This window comes from Melanotaenia boesemani, chromosome 6, assembly GCF_017639745.1.
Source record: "Melanotaenia boesemani isolate fMelBoe1 chromosome 6, fMelBoe1.pri, whole genome shotgun sequence".
NCBI lineage: Eukaryota > Metazoa > Chordata > Actinopteri > Atheriniformes > Melanotaeniidae > Melanotaenia > Melanotaenia boesemani.
Genome location: NC_055687.1, coordinates 21448321 through 21464980, shown reverse-complemented (window position 1 = coordinate 21464980; position 16660 = coordinate 21448321). Strand labels below are relative to the sequence as shown.

The 16660-nt window shown below is 41.7% G+C and overlaps 1 protein-coding gene across 2 annotated transcripts; it reads left to right on the top strand.

Annotated features, from left to right (window-relative positions):
• Positions 1 to 1435: 1435 nt before the first annotated feature.
• Positions 1436 to 16076, top strand: LOC121642397 (IgGFc-binding protein). 2 transcript variants are annotated; one of them, XM_041989120.1, is made up of 21 exons: positions 1436 to 1491; positions 2350 to 3965; positions 4105 to 4684; positions 4783 to 5381; positions 5495 to 6062; positions 7354 to 7616; positions 7725 to 8066; positions 8151 to 8724; positions 8859 to 9058; positions 9271 to 9412; positions 9552 to 9880; positions 9965 to 10544; positions 10641 to 11239; positions 11626 to 12193; positions 12286 to 12884; positions 12981 to 13548; positions 13634 to 13833; positions 14022 to 14402; positions 14515 to 14801; positions 15584 to 15633; positions 15755 to 16076. In XM_041989120.1, exons 1-20 carry the CDS (start codon positions 1446 to 1448, stop codon positions 15591 to 15593), a joined length of 9051 nt encoding a protein of 3016 aa, XP_041845054.1. In that variant the 5' UTR covers positions 1436 to 1445; the 3' UTR covers positions 15594 to 15633; positions 15755 to 16076. The 2 variants fall into 2 exon arrangements, with proteins under 2 accessions (XP_041845054.1, XP_041845053.1); XM_041989119.1 differs by having other exon boundaries at positions 7351 to 7616.
• The last annotated feature ends 584 nt before the right edge of the window (positions 16077 to 16660 follow it).

Here is a 16660-nt window from a genome sequence, read left to right as displayed (position 1 = left end):
CCCTATTAACGGGGGCAAGACGGTGGGAGCACATTACTCCCGTACTACACTCCCTTCGTCTGTTTTAGAAATTCTTTTCAAATTTAACTTTTGACTTTTGAATTTTTAAATGGTCTGGCACCTCTCTATCTTTCTGAGCTTCTGCACTATCATCGTCCTTGAGGAGCTCTGAGATCTGAAGAACAAATGCAGTTAGTAGTCGGCAAGACTTGACTCGTGACTCAGAGAGACAGAGCGTTTTCCTCAGCAGCCCCTAAACTTTGGAATGGTCTCCCTTTTTCTGTGATGTCTGCCAGAACCTTGAATGAATTTAAATCTCTTTTAAAAACTCATCTTTTTACATTAGCTTTTAACTCCAGAGTATGATCATGAGACCCGGTTTTGCACTTTTCTTTTCTCTTTTGTCTTTTATTGTTTATTTTTTGTTTTTTGATATTTGATTTTGTATTATTATTTTACCTGTGTAGCACTTAGGTTACCTATTGGTATGTGAAAGCGTTATATAAATAAATATTGATTTGATTTAATCATAGCAGTTGTTTTGTGTTAAAAAGTTGATGATTTGAGATCGGCCTGTGGTTGTTCATTTGTGTCATGTCTAGATTGTCCCTTTTTTATCAGAGGCTTAATTACAGTTGTCAGAGGCTCTGGCAAGATGCCAGAAAGACAAGTTCACATATAGTATACTATTACTACTACTACAACTACTACTACTACTACTACAAGTTCTACTATTACTTATAATAATAATAATAATAATAATAATAATAATAATAATAATAATTATTATTATTATTATTATTGTTATTGTTTTTATTATTATTATAAGAATAAGAAAGCACAAGAAAAATAAGCAGCAGCAGCAAAAAAAAAGCTTTATATTGTTTTGGGGGATTTTTTTGTTTTGTTTTTGTTTTTGTTTTGTTTTTTTGTTTTTTTTTTTGTTGTTTGTTTGTTTGTTTGTTTTTTGTATGAATTTTTCACATAACCAGCTCTTCAAAAGCAAAATTTCAAGAAAATAAATCTCAAGAAGATCATGTGACAATGCCCACATTACTCCTGGAATAAATGACTGAAAAACTTATGGCAAGGTGTGTTACAGACGTATTAATCATTCCTCCCATACATGCCATTTTTATTTAACTTTACACCTATGTAAACATAAAACAGGACCTTAAAGTTATTGCAAGCTCTGCCTGTATTTGTTTTAGAGGAAGGGTATTGTTGGGCTGTGAAGTTTTTCCATTGGTCAGTCATTTTTTTTCTCTCTTCAATATTGTATAAAAGGATGGATGAATAAAAAAATCACATTTATGCTTCCTAGCAGGTTAGTACTGAAAGAGAGATTGTGCGAGTTGTCTAGTCATGTTAATGTGTTTTATGCTTTATGTAAGATGATTTCTAAATAATTTGATAACTGAAATGAGTTTTTCTATCTTTCAGCCATGGGAACCCTACTGCTCCTTTGTGCTTTGGGGGTTTTAATGAGTTGTAAGTATATCATGAATGAATGACTTATTATACACACACACACACACACACACATATATATATACATATATATATATATATATATATATATATATATATATATATATATATATATATATATATATGTATGTACATAATATTATAAAGGATGTCAAGCCCATTTGTTGAGTTTCATTGGGCAGCTATTGCATGTACTGGTTTAAGGGGAAAAAATTACCAAGAACAGAGTTTAATAATGCAGCAAATATAGAACAACCATCTAAATTTAGTAAATGTCGTTTTGTGGGAAATTATATTTAGCTGTAACTGATATTGAGTTAGAACTATTAAAGCTAGAGGGCTGAAACAATAGTATGATCTAAATTCCTATAGTTCAGGCAGAGTGGTCTTTTAACTGTAGAAGGGCAGATAAAGATCATTTTTCCATTGTGTAACTTTACTCTTTACTCAAGTTCCTTATTGAGTTGATGAGCTGTTGAAAACGAGATGAAGGAAACAAAAAAGCAATCTATTTATTACATGCTGGCTATCATCCCTACTTTTTAATTTAGACAAAGAAGCCTTTTTCAGCTGCTTGCTCTTTGGTGTCACCTTGTTTCTTTGTACTACGTGTGCTATGCAAGAAATTTTATGCCAATCTTTTGTATTGCTAGTGGGTGAATCCTTTGATTGTCTTGGCAGAAACTGTCTCCATAATTTACGAATGCTTTTCTAACATATTTTCAACATTCGCTTATAGTTTTCAAAGCCCATTTGTGTCTGACTCCTTTACTTTAATAAAAATAAATAAATAAAATAAATAAAAAAATAATAATAATAACATTCTTTGGACATGTTTTTTCTCTTCCTGTCTCATAGGTCCATTCTGCGCTGGCTGGGCAGGGAGGGAGTTTGCCCTGTCTTTTATGCAGAATTATGCTCCACACTATGACAGTCCTCAGTTTCAGCTCTATATCACAGCTGTTCAAGCTAATACAAAAGTGACAGTGCAAGTGCCTCCCTTGAACTTCAAGTTAGAAAAACCTCTGAAAGCAGGAGAAGGGACCATCATCAGTGTTCCTATTACTGTCGAGATGTATGGCTGCCAGAAGTCTCCCAACACAGTGCGCATTGCATCTTCAGAAGATGTGTCTGTAACCGCTCTTAACTACAAGCTGTACACAGCAGACACCTCTCTGGTATATCCAACCACTGCGTGGGGCACAGAATACTTCATCTTCAATCCTCCAGGATCCCCGTATGGCTCCTTTAAAGAGTTTGCTGTGACAAACGGAAAGCAGAAAAACAGGGTGACGATTTTCCCCAATGAACCTATCACATTCCAGGGCCGTGTCTATACAAAAGGCTCTAACATGACGATAGATCTTGAGCCGTATGAGAGCATCCAGCTACAGAGCTTTTATGATCTCTCTGGCAGCAGAGTTTCCTCCCAGCATCCTGTTGCTGTTTTCACAGGGCACACTTGTACCTGGCGTTTCTCAAAATGCAACCATGCTTTTGAGCAGCTTCTGCCAGTGAGCAACTGGGGAACCAGCTTTGTCATCCCCCCTCTGAGCTTCCAGAATAAATTTGATACTGTTTACCTCCTGGCCTCTCAGCCCACCCAAGTCACTGTCAACAATGGCAAGAGCAACTATGGCTTCAGTTTCTCTAAGGGGGAAGTGAAGAAGATTGACTACAGTAATCCTGAGACATTGTTTATTAAGGCTGATCGTGGTATCCAGGTCCTTCTACTCTTCAACGGTGTCAAAAGTGGCTGGTACCAGTTCTACGACCCATTTTTGATTAGCATTATGTCCACAGACCATTTCTGTTCTTCTTACTCACTGCCGGCTATTGGGGGTTTTGAAAATAAAGCCCTGATTGTTGCACCAACAAGTGCAACAGAAACACTGAGGTTTAACAGTGAAAAACTGCCAAAAGGTGTTCAGTGGGTAAAGATTGGAGGAACAGATTTCTCCTGGGCTGAGATGTCCTACAAAAAATTTTTTTTTTTTGACGACAAATCTCCCATTGTGTCTAGCTCCACTTCCAGCTTTGCTCTCTACAGTATAGGACTCAGTCAGATGAATGGTTATGGTGCCCCAGGACAGTGTATGCAACAAGGTAAGGTTGGAGCTCCCCAACCTGTCCTGTCCTGCAGCAGTATCACCTGCAGTTCTGATGAAGTCTGTGAGATGAGTGGTGGGTATCCCTCCTGTGTCCCCAAACCACCAAAACTAAACATTGGTACCTGCTGGGCCATGGGAGATCCTCACTACCGCACTTTTGATGGTCTACGCTTTGACTTTATGGGCACCTGCACCTATGTCATTGCTAAAAACTGTGGAAAGGACAGTGATCTTCCAGCTTTTGAAGTCTTTGCCCAGAATGAGAACAGAGGAAGTAACAAAGTGTCATACGTTGGCCTGGTCATGGTAAAGGTGTACGGCGTGACCATCACAGTAGTTCGGTCTGAGACAGGTCGCATAAGGGTAAGCAATCCTGTTTAAATAAGTAAAAGATGGTCTTTTTTTTTTAAATGTTCAAGTGTTTTACATACTTTCCCATTTATAGTCATTTTTTGTTGTGTTAAAAATTGTAATGTCACATCTCCTGTTTTCATTTTTGCAGATTGACGACAGCTTATGGAGCTTGCCAACAGTTTTGAACAATGGCAAACTGAATATCTTTCAGAGTGGTCGCTCTGCAGTCATAGAGGTTGATTTTGGTCTGACAGTCCGTTATGACTGGAATCACAATCTTGTGCTCACTTTGTCTGGCAATTATGCTGGTAAGACTTGTGGACTCTGTGGTAACTTCAATGGCAAACCCAATGATGACTTCACCACACCTTCTGGCACTCAGGCAAATGGGGTTGTAGCCTTTGGGAGCAGCTGGAAGGTGCCAGGGATGGTAAAAGACCCTCAGTGTAGAGATGACTGTGTGGACGGGTGTGGTACCTGTGACCAGAACCAGCTGAAACAGTGGGAGAGTGACTTATTTTGTGGGATCATAACAGGGAAAAAAAATGGTCCTTTCAGCCAATGTCATGCTGCTGTTGAGCCACAAGCATACTTGGAAAGCTGCAAATATGATTTATGCATGGGAAATGGTCTGCGACAGTTTCTTTGCAAGGCTCTTGAGGCCTACAGTGACGCCTGCCAGGATGCCGGAATCCAGATTCAAAACTGGAGGGAGATGGCAAAATGCCGTAAGTAATGTTAACTACATTAATGACTTAACTCAAGTATGTATTTATCATTTATTGTCACAAGCTTTTACCTGTTCTTCTTGTTTTTCTCCCTAAAGCTGCCAAATGTCCAGCCAACAGCCATTACGAGCTCTGTGGCAATGCTTGCCCTGCCACTTGTTCTGACCCAAGCGCTCCATCCAAATGCAAACGCCCCTGCGTGGAGACCTGCACCTGTAATGCTGGCTTTGTTTTAAGTGGAGAAAAGTGTGTGCCTGCTGCTGAGTGTGGCTGTACATATGACGGTCGCTATATTCCTGCTGGGGAGGAATTCTGGGCTGACAAGGACTGTAAGCGATGGTGTAAATGTGTTCCTGGAAAAAGAAATGTAGAGTGCCAGAATAAAGGCTGTGGGGCAGGGCAGCAGTGCCAAGTGATTGATGGTATAAGGAAATGTCAAGCAGTGTCCTACAGCACCTGCCAGGTAACTGGTGATCCCCATTATGTGACCTTTGATAAGACGAAGTTTGACTTCCAGGGTACATGCGTGTACCAATTGGCAGCACTCTGCTCAAAGGATCCAGAGTTGGTACCTTTTGAAGTCCTGGTACAGAATGAGCACCGGGGCAGCAACGTGGTTTCCTACACCAAGTTAGTAGAGATCAAAGTGTACGCTAACAGCATTGTTATTACAAAGACATACAAAGGCCAGATTATGGTAAGAGCTATATAATGTTTGGTGCATCATAGTTAAAACTGTTAGTTCTGCTTATAACCTTATACTGTAATGAATATTTTATCATAGTAGTAACACTAAGTTCTCTTCTTCAGGTGAATAATGAGCTGGTCAACCTGCCTATTAAACTGAATAAAGGATTGATATCTGTATATAGGAGTGGCTGGTACGCTGTTGTCACAACAGATTTTGGTCTCAAAGTTGCCTTCAACTGGGAAAGTGCTCTATTTTTAACATTGCCAAGCAACTACATGGGAGCCATTAGTGGCCTCTGTGGCAACTACAATGGCAATCCCCAAGATGATCTGACCCCAAAGAATGGCAACAAACCTGTTAAACCAGCAGATTTTGGTGCCAGCTGGCAAGTGGCTGAGATCCCAGGCTGTGTCCACGGGTGTAAAGGGGTTTGTCCCAACTGTGACATTACCCAGAAGGCTCAATATGAAAAGCAAGATTATTGTGGTGTGATAAGAGACCCCAAAGGGCCGTTCCATGACTGCCATACCAAGGTGGACCCAGCTGGCCACTTTGAGGACTGTCTTTATGATGTATGCCTGTATAATGGCCGGAAGGATGTGTTGTGTCAGGCTATTACGTCATACACATCTGCCTGCCATGCTGTAGGGGGCAAGGTAGACAGCTGGAGGACCAGTCAGTTCTGTGGTGAGAAATGTATTCAATTTAACTTAAAGGTCCCATATTATACACTTTATTCCCAATCTGAGACCATTCATTAATATCTAAATGAAATATTTCCGCCATGGTATGGACAAATCGACCCTCAGTTTGAGTGCAGCGGCTTCTCTTCACCTCCCTCTTTTTAGCAGCTTCAGAAATGTGCCGTTTATGGTGGGCGGAACCCTGGTGGAGCAGCTCAGCTGTTGGCTCCGCCCATCGCATCGCCCGTCATGAGGTGATTGACAGGTTAGGCCTTAGCGGTTACTAGACGCTGATTACAGCGTAGTGAAGGATAAACAAACGCCGGAACACCGGAACCCATTCCTGAAGCCCCCATTACCGACCCAAACCGCGACGCACGGAGAACACAGCTAGCTACGCTCATCAATCTGATGCACAATGGCACCGGATACAAACAGTAGAAACAGTGACTTGGCTACATTTACAACAGTGCTAATATATTTTCAAGCTATCAGACTAATAAGGCCGAAACGATAAAATAACTGCCAGCTCTTACCTCTCCAGCTGTGTCACGGACAGTTGGTATTGAACCTGGCTTCAGCTTCAAACGGTTGGCGAAGCCTGCTTTCCATGCCCCCATGTTGTGGAAACAGTCCTCTTTGAAATGCTGGCCACAGACATGCAAAACCTTTGGAAGTTTTCCGGGTACATTTCCTCCAAAAATAAAATTAATCCACTCAGTCCTCGTGGGTTCAGTGGATGGAAGTAAAAAAACGTTTTCGTGTTCATTTATGCAGCCACAAACAGAACAGTGCTTCTGTCGCTTAGCCATGTCCGCTAACGAGGGTTGCCGAAGAGGGAAAAACACTGGGCGCTAGGTGATTTTTAGAGGGCGGGCTTTGAGAGCCGGTAGATGGGTCCATCGCTCTGTGGGGAGTGGTTATTGTCCCTTATGACGTCTTAACGTACAGGCTTTCAAACTCGCTCAATTCAGCGCTTACTTCCCTAGAGGTGGAGCAGGGGGGAGAGAGAGCGCCTGAAAGAGTTTCACACTTACGGGTCTCCTACACATGCGGGGGGACCAGTATGACTGTTCCAAAACCATTAAAAAGTGAATTTTGCATAATATGGGACCTTTAAAAAAGTAAAAAGAATATTTACCCTAACTGGACATATTAAGCAGCTTTTATGCATATTTGAGTGTTTCTACTTCTACTTTTACTTTCTTTGTATTTATCTTGAATTGTTACAACTACAAGTGTCTTTTTAGAATGATATATGTGTGTCACTGTCTTTTGTCCCTTGTTTTCAGCAGTGAAATGTCCCATTCACAGTCACTATGAAGTGTGTGCAACTTCCTGTCCAGCAACGTGCAATACTTTGGCTCCTCCTCAAGGTTGCAAGGCTGATTGCCAGGAGGGCTGTTCCTGTGATGAAGGGTACATCCTCAGTGGAGATGCCTGTGTTCCTTTCTCACAGTGCGGCTGCATCCACAATGATCGCTACTACCGCATTGGCGAAGTGTTTTATCCCAGTGGAGAGTGTCAGGAGGAGTGCAACTGCACACAAGATGGACAGGTGATGAATAATAAAATTATTAAAACTGAATAATTTGGTACATATTAGTGTAACATTGCTGCTGGATCATTTTAATCACTTCTCTTGTTTATTATGTATTTTTCTCAGGTTGAATGCAAGAAGTTCACATGTGGCCCTAATGAGAAGTGCAGAATAGAAAATGGAATCCACAAATGTCATCCAGATGGAAAAGGTGTGTGCCAGGCCTCGGGTGACCCCCACTACCTTTCTTTTGATGGGCAGAAATTCGATTTCCAGGGCACCTGTACTTACACACTTTCTAGGACCTATGGGCTGGAAGGTACCCACCTGGAACCCTTTTCTGTAAAAGTGGAGAATGTACAGTGGGACCGAATGATGGGAAAGCAACAGGTTTCTGTCACCAAGCTGGTTGCTGTGGAGGTTTACGGTTTCTCTCTCATCCTGAGGAACAAGATGTTTGGAGTGCTGGTGAGTCCTCTTTCCTCATTTAAACAGCATTGATATTTTGAGTTACAGTATTTGTATTAAGTAACATCTCTTCTTTTCTTGTAGGTTAATGGAGTGTTTAACAACCTTCCAGTGAATCTTAATGAGGGAGCAGTGAAGGTCTATCAAGAAGGCAGAAATTATGTGATTGCAACTAATTTTGCTCTCATTGTCACTTACGACCTGGTCTATCATGTGACAGTCACAGTACCTGGGAATTATCGTGGAAAAGTCCGCGGCTTGTGCGGCAACTTTAATGGAGACAGAAAAGATGACTTTCAGATGCCCAACAATCAACTCACTGAAAATGTCAATATGTTTGGAAAATCATGGAAGGTCACCATTCCCAATGTGGTGTGTGAAGACGGTTGTGAAGGGAAGAACTGTCCTGATTGCAGACCAGCTCAAAAGGCTGTATTTTCAAAGACCACTTACTGTGGTATCCTTACAGCACCCACAGGTCCATTTGCAGTCTGTCATAGCAAACTGGACCCACAGCTGTACTTTGACAACTGTATGTTTGATGTTTGCGCCTCTAACGGCGATGGAAATGTGCTTTGTGACAGTGCAGCAGCCTATGCCTATAACTGTCACATCGCAGGAGTGGACGTCAAAAACTGGAGAACTCCTTCATTCTGTCGTAAGTGACAGAAGTGACATTATGTATTATGTCAATGTATGTTACCTGTAAGAATAATATATGTTTGTTTTTTGTTTGTTTGTTTGTCTGTCTTTTTGTTTTGTTTTTTTTGTTTTTGTAATGTTTTACTACAGCTATGAAATGCCCCACCAATAGCCACTATGAGGTGTGTGCAGATGCCTGCTCTGCTTCCTGTCCAGGCCTCACAGATATTGTTGAGTGCCCTACCGGCTGCACAGAAGGATGTGAATGTGATACTGGCTTCCTATTCAATGGACAGATGTGCATCAAAGAGGCTGATTGTGGCTGCTATGAAAATGGGAAAAGTTACAAGGTACAGTTCAGAGTTATTCCAGAGTGTATCCAATAATAAGCTAATTTATAGTATCAAAAAGCATTTGTCTTGTTTTTTTTTTCTCCCAGTATTTTGATTTTAGATATTAGCATTAAAGATTTCTTTTAAGACTTACCTAAAAGATTACCCAAATTTGTAATCTGAACTCTTTCTACCTTTAATATCCCCATGAACTTATTCTCTGCCACCAGCCAGGTGAAGTTGTGTATGAGGAGAACTGTAACACAAAGTGCACCTGTAATCCACCCAATGGCCTTGTTTGTGAAAAGCATTCCTGTCCTCCTACCACCAAATGCATGATCAAGAATGAAGTCAGGGCATGTTACAACACAGGCAAGACAAAAATTCTATATATTTGCACTGATTAATTGAAATTCATATTTTTTTTTATTGAGTAAAGGATCTAAAATAAATATTGTAGTTACATATTTTTTAAATGCAAGCTTAACTTTTCCTTGTTTATCTTTTGCAGATCCCTGCAAAGACGCCAAATGCCGTGCCCAGGAAAAATGTGATATTGAGAAGGGTGAGGCTGTGTGTGTCCCCAAATACACAGGCACCTGCTGGGCCTGGGGGGACCCCCACTACCACACATTTGATGGTTACAACTTTGACTTCCAGGGAACCTGCAAGTATGTCATCTCCAAGACCTGCGGTAACCTAGATGGCCTAGTTCCATTTTCTGTCACTGAGAGGAATGATAACAGAGGAAATACAGCAGTTTCCTATGTCAGAGAGGTAGATGTGCTTATTTATGGGTACACCATCACCATCCGGAAGAACCAAGCCGGTCGAGTCACGGTGAGATTTCAGCCTTTTGTCTTTTTTCACCTGTCATATTTCAGTGTGTGCAGTATACGTATTGATCTGATTCATCTTCTATAGGTGGATGGGAAGCTGCTGAATCTTCCTGTACAGCTGGGTGATGGTGAGGTATCCATTTTTCAAAGGGGGCCATCTGCAGTGGTAGAAACTAATTTTGGTCTATTCGTCTCCTATGACTGGAACTGGCATCTTGTCATCAAGCTTCCCAGCAGCTATTATGGCAGTGTCTGTGGTCTGTGTGGCAACTTCAATGGTAACAACGGAGATGAGCTCCAGAATCCAGATGGTAAAGCTGTCTCCTCAGTGATAGAGTGGGGAAAGAGTTGGCAAACACCTGATCAGGACAAAGACTATCTGTGCTCAAACACTTGTGAGAAAAACTGTCCTACCTGTGGCGATAACGAGCAGAAACTCTATAAGACTGAGGCTTTATGTGGGGCCCTCACAGTCAAGACCAATAGTGTTTTTGAGAAATGTACTGGAAAAGTGGACCCCCAAGCCTTCATGAACAACTGTGTGTATGACATGTGCTTCAGTAAGGGAGATAAAAAGATGCTGTGCCAGGCACTAGCCTCTTATAGTGCACAGTGTCGTGAGGCAGGAATAATAATCAAGAACTGGAGAGAAAAGTTTGGATGTCGTAAGTATTTAAGAAAGTCATTCACTCAAGATTGCAATCAAATATTAAAGTTTTTCTTTTTCAGTTGATATTTGTCTGAATTTAATTTTTACCCAGCAATGAACTGTCAGAGTAACAGCCACTACGAAGACTGTGCCAGCCCTTGCCAGCCATCATGCCCATTCCCTGAGGAAAAGCCGAAGTGCAGCAGTGCTTGTGTGGAGGCATGTGTGTGTGATAACGGTTATGTCCTCAGTGCTGGTGTGTGTGTGCCTGCTAAATCATGCGGTTGCTCTTATGAGGGCCGCTACTATAAGCCAGGCCAGCAGTTCTGGGCTGATGAGGCCTGTGGTCGTCTGTGCGTATGTGACACCACTCTGGGCATGGTGACATGTCGTGAGGCTTCTTGCTCTGCTAAAGAGAAATGCACGGTGGTGGATGGAGAGCGTGTCTGTCAACCCATCAGTTATGGCACATGCACAGCCTCGGGTGATCCACACTACCGCACTTTTGATGGGCATAGGTATGACTTCCAAGGGACATGTGAATATCAGCTGGCGGGACTGTGCTCTCAACAGCCTGGGCTGGAGCCGTTCAAAGTGAATGTGCAAAATGACAACCGAGGAAGCAAGGCCGTGTCCTTCACAAGGACTGTCAAAATTTCTATCTATGGTGCCACTCTCATCATTAGCAGAGAATACCCCTACAAAGTCTTGGTAAGTGTGGATGAGGAGGTATGGATAATGACGTAAATGGTTGATGTAATAAAAGATTAAAGAGTTATCTGCTTTTATGAGCATTTTTGAAGAGAAGAGAAATAGGACACAGCATGTAGTCGCATTATTGAAAATAACAGCACAGATCCTCTCAGCCTTATTGAAATGGGTGGATGATAATTCCTTTTGTCACTGCGCTAATTCTGACATCCCTCGTGCTCTTCTGCATATATATTTAATTGCATATTAAAATTTTGATCCAGGGATTCTTAATTAAACTAAGATTTAAATGCACATTAAAATGGATTAACGAGGTCTACGGAATTATTAAATCGATAATCTCCTAAAAATATTCCTCCCTCTTTTCCTCTATGTCTACTCTTCAGCTCAATGGGCAGCTTGCTTCACTGCCTCTGGATTACAATAATGAGCTGGTTGTGTTTCTGAGTGGTCGTACAGCTGTAGTGGAGACAGCTGCTGGAATCACTGTGAGTTTTGACTGGCAAAGCACCGTGAGTGTCACTCTGCCCAGCAGCTACCAGGGCTCTGTGTGCGGTCTGTGTGGCAACTACAATGAGAAAGCACAGGATGACCTGACCATGCAGAATGGCAAGACTGCCTCTGATGGAACAAAGCTGGGGGAAAGCTGGCAAGTGGCCCTCACACCTGGTTGTTCATCAGCCTGCCAAGGAGCATGGTGCCAGGCCTGTTCAGACTCCCAAAAGAAAGAGTACCAAGCCAGCAAGTACTGTGGCATCATTGTTGACAAGGCAGGACCTTTCAGAGAGTGTCATAGCCATGTGGACCCTGTTCCTTACATGGAGGACTGTGTGTATGATGTTTGTCAATATAACGGGCACCAAGGTTCAGTGTGTGATGCTGTGGAAGTGTATGTGTCTGCCTGTCAGAGCCAAGGAATCACCATCCTCTCCTGGAGAACAGATTTATTTTGCCGTGAGTTAGAATTTGTTTAAATTTTTTTTTTTTTTTTAATAGTGTTTTAAATGTCTCTGTCATGTTTAATCTGGTCTCATCCTATTCCACAGCAATGGTGTGTCCTGCCAACAGCCATTACACCCTGTGTGCCTCAGGTTGCCCTGCCACCTGTGCTAGTTTAACCTCCTTCTCCACCTGCAACAGGCGTTGTGCTGAAGCCTGTGAGTGTAACCAAGGTTACCTACTGAGTGGAGGTACCTGTGTGCCTTTGAAAGACTGTGGATGTTCCTATGATGGTCAATACTATAAGAAAGGGGATGGTTTCTACCTTGAAGACAAGTGTATGGAGCAGTGCATTTGTGGAGAGAATGGGGCTGTATCTTGCCAAAAGGCCAAGTGTCGTCCAGGAGAAGTCTGTAAGCTTGTGAATGGAGTGAAAGGCTGCCACCCAGAGGGGCAAGGAAAGTGTGTGGCTTCAGGTGACCCACATTACATCTCCTTTGATGGATTAAAGTTTGATTTCCAGGGTACCTGTGTCTATGTACTGGCCAAGGTTTGCAATGATGACAAAGACCAGCTTATACCATTCAATGTCACTCAGGGCAATGAAAAATATGGAAATGGAAAAGTAGCTGTAACCAAGTCAGTTGCAGTGACAGTCTATGGTTATGTCATCTACATCCAGCAGCGAGTGCCATGGAAAGTTATTGTGAGTTCAACATTATATCCAAAACACTTGTATACAATTTTGATTTCCTCACAAGAGTTCTGACAATGATTGTATTCTCTTATGTTCTTGATCTAGGTGAATGAAGAACTTCTCAATCTCCCTCTCTCTCTGGATGAGGGGCGTCTCACAGTCATGCAGGAAGGTCATAATATAGTAGTCAGAACGGACTTTGGGCTGAAAGTCCTTTATGACACTGTGTACTATGTTGAGGTGATTGTTCCCTCTACGTACCAGGATAAGATGTGTGGTCTTTGTGGCAACTACAATACAAAAAGTAATGATGATTTCAGACTTCCTGGTGGCAAACAAACAAACAATGCAGATGAATTTGGAAAGGCATGGGTGGTTGATCTGCCAGAGCATGTGTGTGGAGGCTGTGGAGCTCAGTGTCCAGTATGTGATCACACCAAGGTTGCTTTGTATGAAAAACCCGACTTCTGTGGCATCATAAGTGCAACTAATGGCCCTTTCAAAGCTTGCCACACTACAATCAACCCAGCAGCATATGTGTCTCATTGTGTGTTTGATGTCTGCGCTGTGGGTGGCAATAAAGATACTTTGTGCAGCAGTGTGCAGGCCTACGCTTTGGCCTGCCAGAACGCAGGGGTTCAAATCCAGTCATGGAGGAGCAGCTCCTTCTGTCGTAAGTTACACACATCGTTATTTTTAAAATAAGCTGTGTCAATGTTTTCTGTGCTTGAATAACTCCATTTATAAATTTGTTGTAGCTGCCTCCTGCCCTCCACACAGCCACTACGAGGTGTGTGCTGACACCTGTGGTAGGACATGTGCCAGCTTTATTCAGCCAGTTTCTTGCCCTGAAAGCTGTTTTGAAGGATGCGAATGTGATGCTGGCTTTGTTTTTGATGGAAGTCAATGTGTTCCCCTAAACATATGTGGGTGTGTGTACAACGGCAGATATCTGAAGGTAAAACTTTACTTACATTATGTTCAAATCATAAAAATGACAAATATCCTACATTAATGTCACAGAAATGAGACATAAATACACACACACACACACATGCACATATATATATATATATATATATATATATATATTTTTTTTTTTTTTTTTTTTTTTTTTTTTTTTTAACATACCAAACTGTGTTTCAGGTGGGCCAAACAGAAGTCGACAAAGATTGTACGTCTATGTGTGTGTGCCTTGCGTCTGGGCAGGTTCAGTGTAAAAAGCTGTCCTGTGCCAGTGGGGAGGTTTGTGATGTAAGAAATGGGATCAGGGGTTGTCAGATTAAACAGCATCACTGCACTGTCAGCCAAGCTGGCAAGCTGAGCTTCTTTGATGGCATGTCTGGAGCGATTGAAGCACAAGGGGCATTCGAGGTGGCGTCACTGTGTGATGAGGCCTCTGAGCAGTGGTTCCGTGTGGTCGTGGATGTCAGGATCTGCAGAAAGGGGGCACCTCCAGCTGCTGCTGCTGTGTATGTGTTCTTCAAGGACACTGTCGTGACAGTGAACAGCCAACATGAAACCTGGGTGAGGAATATGAGTTTTTTGATGCAGAAACTTTTTTTTTTTTTTTTTTTTTTTTCTTTTGGCTGCATTAATTTTGCTTCTCCTCTTACTTTTCCATCTTTGTATCCTCCAGGTAAATGGCAGGAAAGTGAATCTTCCCAGCAAAGTGACAAATGAGCTTACAGTCCAAATCTCGGACATGAGTGTTGTCATTGAAAGGCTTTCAACTGTACGGGTCACCTATGCAATTTCACAGGAGGTCACTGTCACTGTTGACCATCACATGTCTGATAAAATGTGCGGTGCCTGTGGCAACTTCAACACTGACTCCAAAGATTATCTGAAGACAGCAGATGGGAAAATGACCAGGAATATGTCGGTAGTTGTTGACTCATGGCTTGCAGGAGACTTCCCTAGATGGTAAGTATTTGAAAGACATAAAGGAACATTTAATGGCAAAGATTTGTTGCTGTATTCAATGAAATGATAGTCCTTTGCAGTGCTGCATACTCACATCACAGCTCGCCTTGTGTTAGCCTGAAGTGTTTTAATAAAATAACTTTGCCTAACTGTCTAGTCTTTATAAGCTTGCAGTTAAAAGAGAAGCCTTTGTCATTCTTTTTTATTATGCAAACTGCAAGCGTGATTTGACCGCTAAAACAATCAGGTCCAGATCAGCAGGAGATGGGACAGTGCTACAAGCATTCCTCTGCTCATTCTCTTAACAGCAAGAACTAAACAAGGACTCTGCAGAGCCTTTTTAAAGGAATGAGAGTGTAGTTTTTAATTGCATTTGGCTCAATTTAATTAAGAAATGCTGGAGAATCCCCTATGGTAATTACTGATTAAAAAGCAGGTGAGGCTGACAGGCATGGCCATCAAAAGCTACCAAGCTTGCAATCCAATCACTGCTTGTCATCCAAGGACACTTAAGACTCATCTGGGTGCAATAATAATTTGGGGGCCCTTGTCTTCAGTTTCACGCCTTAGCTTCAAGTCAATCCTTCTGAGGATTTTGGGCATCCCCCTACCTCTTTTTGTTCAAATTTCTCCAACCTTAAAGAACACAAGCAATAATATGACTCAGTGCTTGCACTTGCATTTGCCTTTAGAAATACAATTTTCTGAGGCATTGCGTATAATCTCTGTTGTGCCACAGTGGACATGATTTTACATTGACTAAAATTATTTTTTTGTTGCAGTGGCCTGTAGAAATGTATGGTCTGTGCTGACTAATGCACCTGGTTCACAGGTAAAAAAAATGAATAATAATAATAATAACTGAAGCTGTTTCTTTAAAAAATGTGAACATATGTGTCCTCGTGAATGAAGCATAAAGTGTTGTTTCCCTGTGTTTCCCATCTGTTCAACAGGATGAAGAAAGCTGTTTGTTTACTACTCTGCTCATCACAGTTTGCTACTTCCTCTTGATTCATACAGTAGTTTTCATTGTTTCTTGGCAGTCTGGTCTTTTACTGTTCCCTTTGGATTTGTAGAACCATGTGGTTCACTCTTGTCCAACATCTCCATCTAGTGGAGAGAAAGATAAAGCATGTTATCTATTTTCCATAGAACTCCTTGTAAGGAAAAGAAACTGTTTGGGGTAATAAACCTAACAATACTTTAGGAATATGTTTGCTATGAAAAAAATGTCTTCTTTACTGTTCTAACCAATAAATTTATATGTTTTCATGACAACATGTGCCCTAGTTATTTGTTATACCCAGAAAAATACCTTTATGTAACTAAAAACCTCCTGAAAATGTTGTGTATATCAGCACATAACAAAAGGGATCTTGTGTTTGACCTCAGCTACCAAATTTACAGGTGGTGATAGAAATCTCATGCCTGCCTGGCTGATTAGAAAGCAATGTCCTTGGAGTGAGAGGGGGAAAGTACAATAACAAAATTCCATAATGTCCAGATAACCAGCTACAATACCAAACTAAGACTCGAACTGCTTCCAGCTTGGTCCAGCCGTGTATTTGCTCACAGAGGGGAGAATGTGTCAGTTTGCTGTGGGATTGACCTTATGAAAACTGTTACATCGCTGAGAGAAAACTACCTCTGTGGCAGACTGGCGTGGCCCTAAAAGCCCTCTAGTGTTTATGATTTAACTTCACAGTTCTGACCCCCCACTACAGCCTGTAAATTACACCACAGCACAACAAGCTCTCTGTTACATGCTGCTTATACCTTTTAAATTAGACTGTGGAGAGACATTAGCATGATTTACAGCTTATTATGAAATTACATTTAACTGTCAGTGCTGGCAACGA

Bases quoted from the DNA above. Each gene is read 5' to 3' on its own strand.
- LOC121642397 (XM_041989119.1), top strand. From the start codon at position 1,446: ATGGGAACCCTACTGCTCCTTTGTGCTTTGGGGGTTTTAATGAGTT. The intron at 1,492-2,349 runs GTAAGTATATCA...CCTGTCTCATAG, and splicing joins TTTGGGGGTTTTAATGAGTT to GTCCATTCTGCGCTGGCTGG. The intron at 8,725-8,858 runs GTAAGTGACAGA...GTTTTACTACAG, and splicing joins GAGAACTCCTTCATTCTGTC to CTATGAAATGCCCCACCAAT.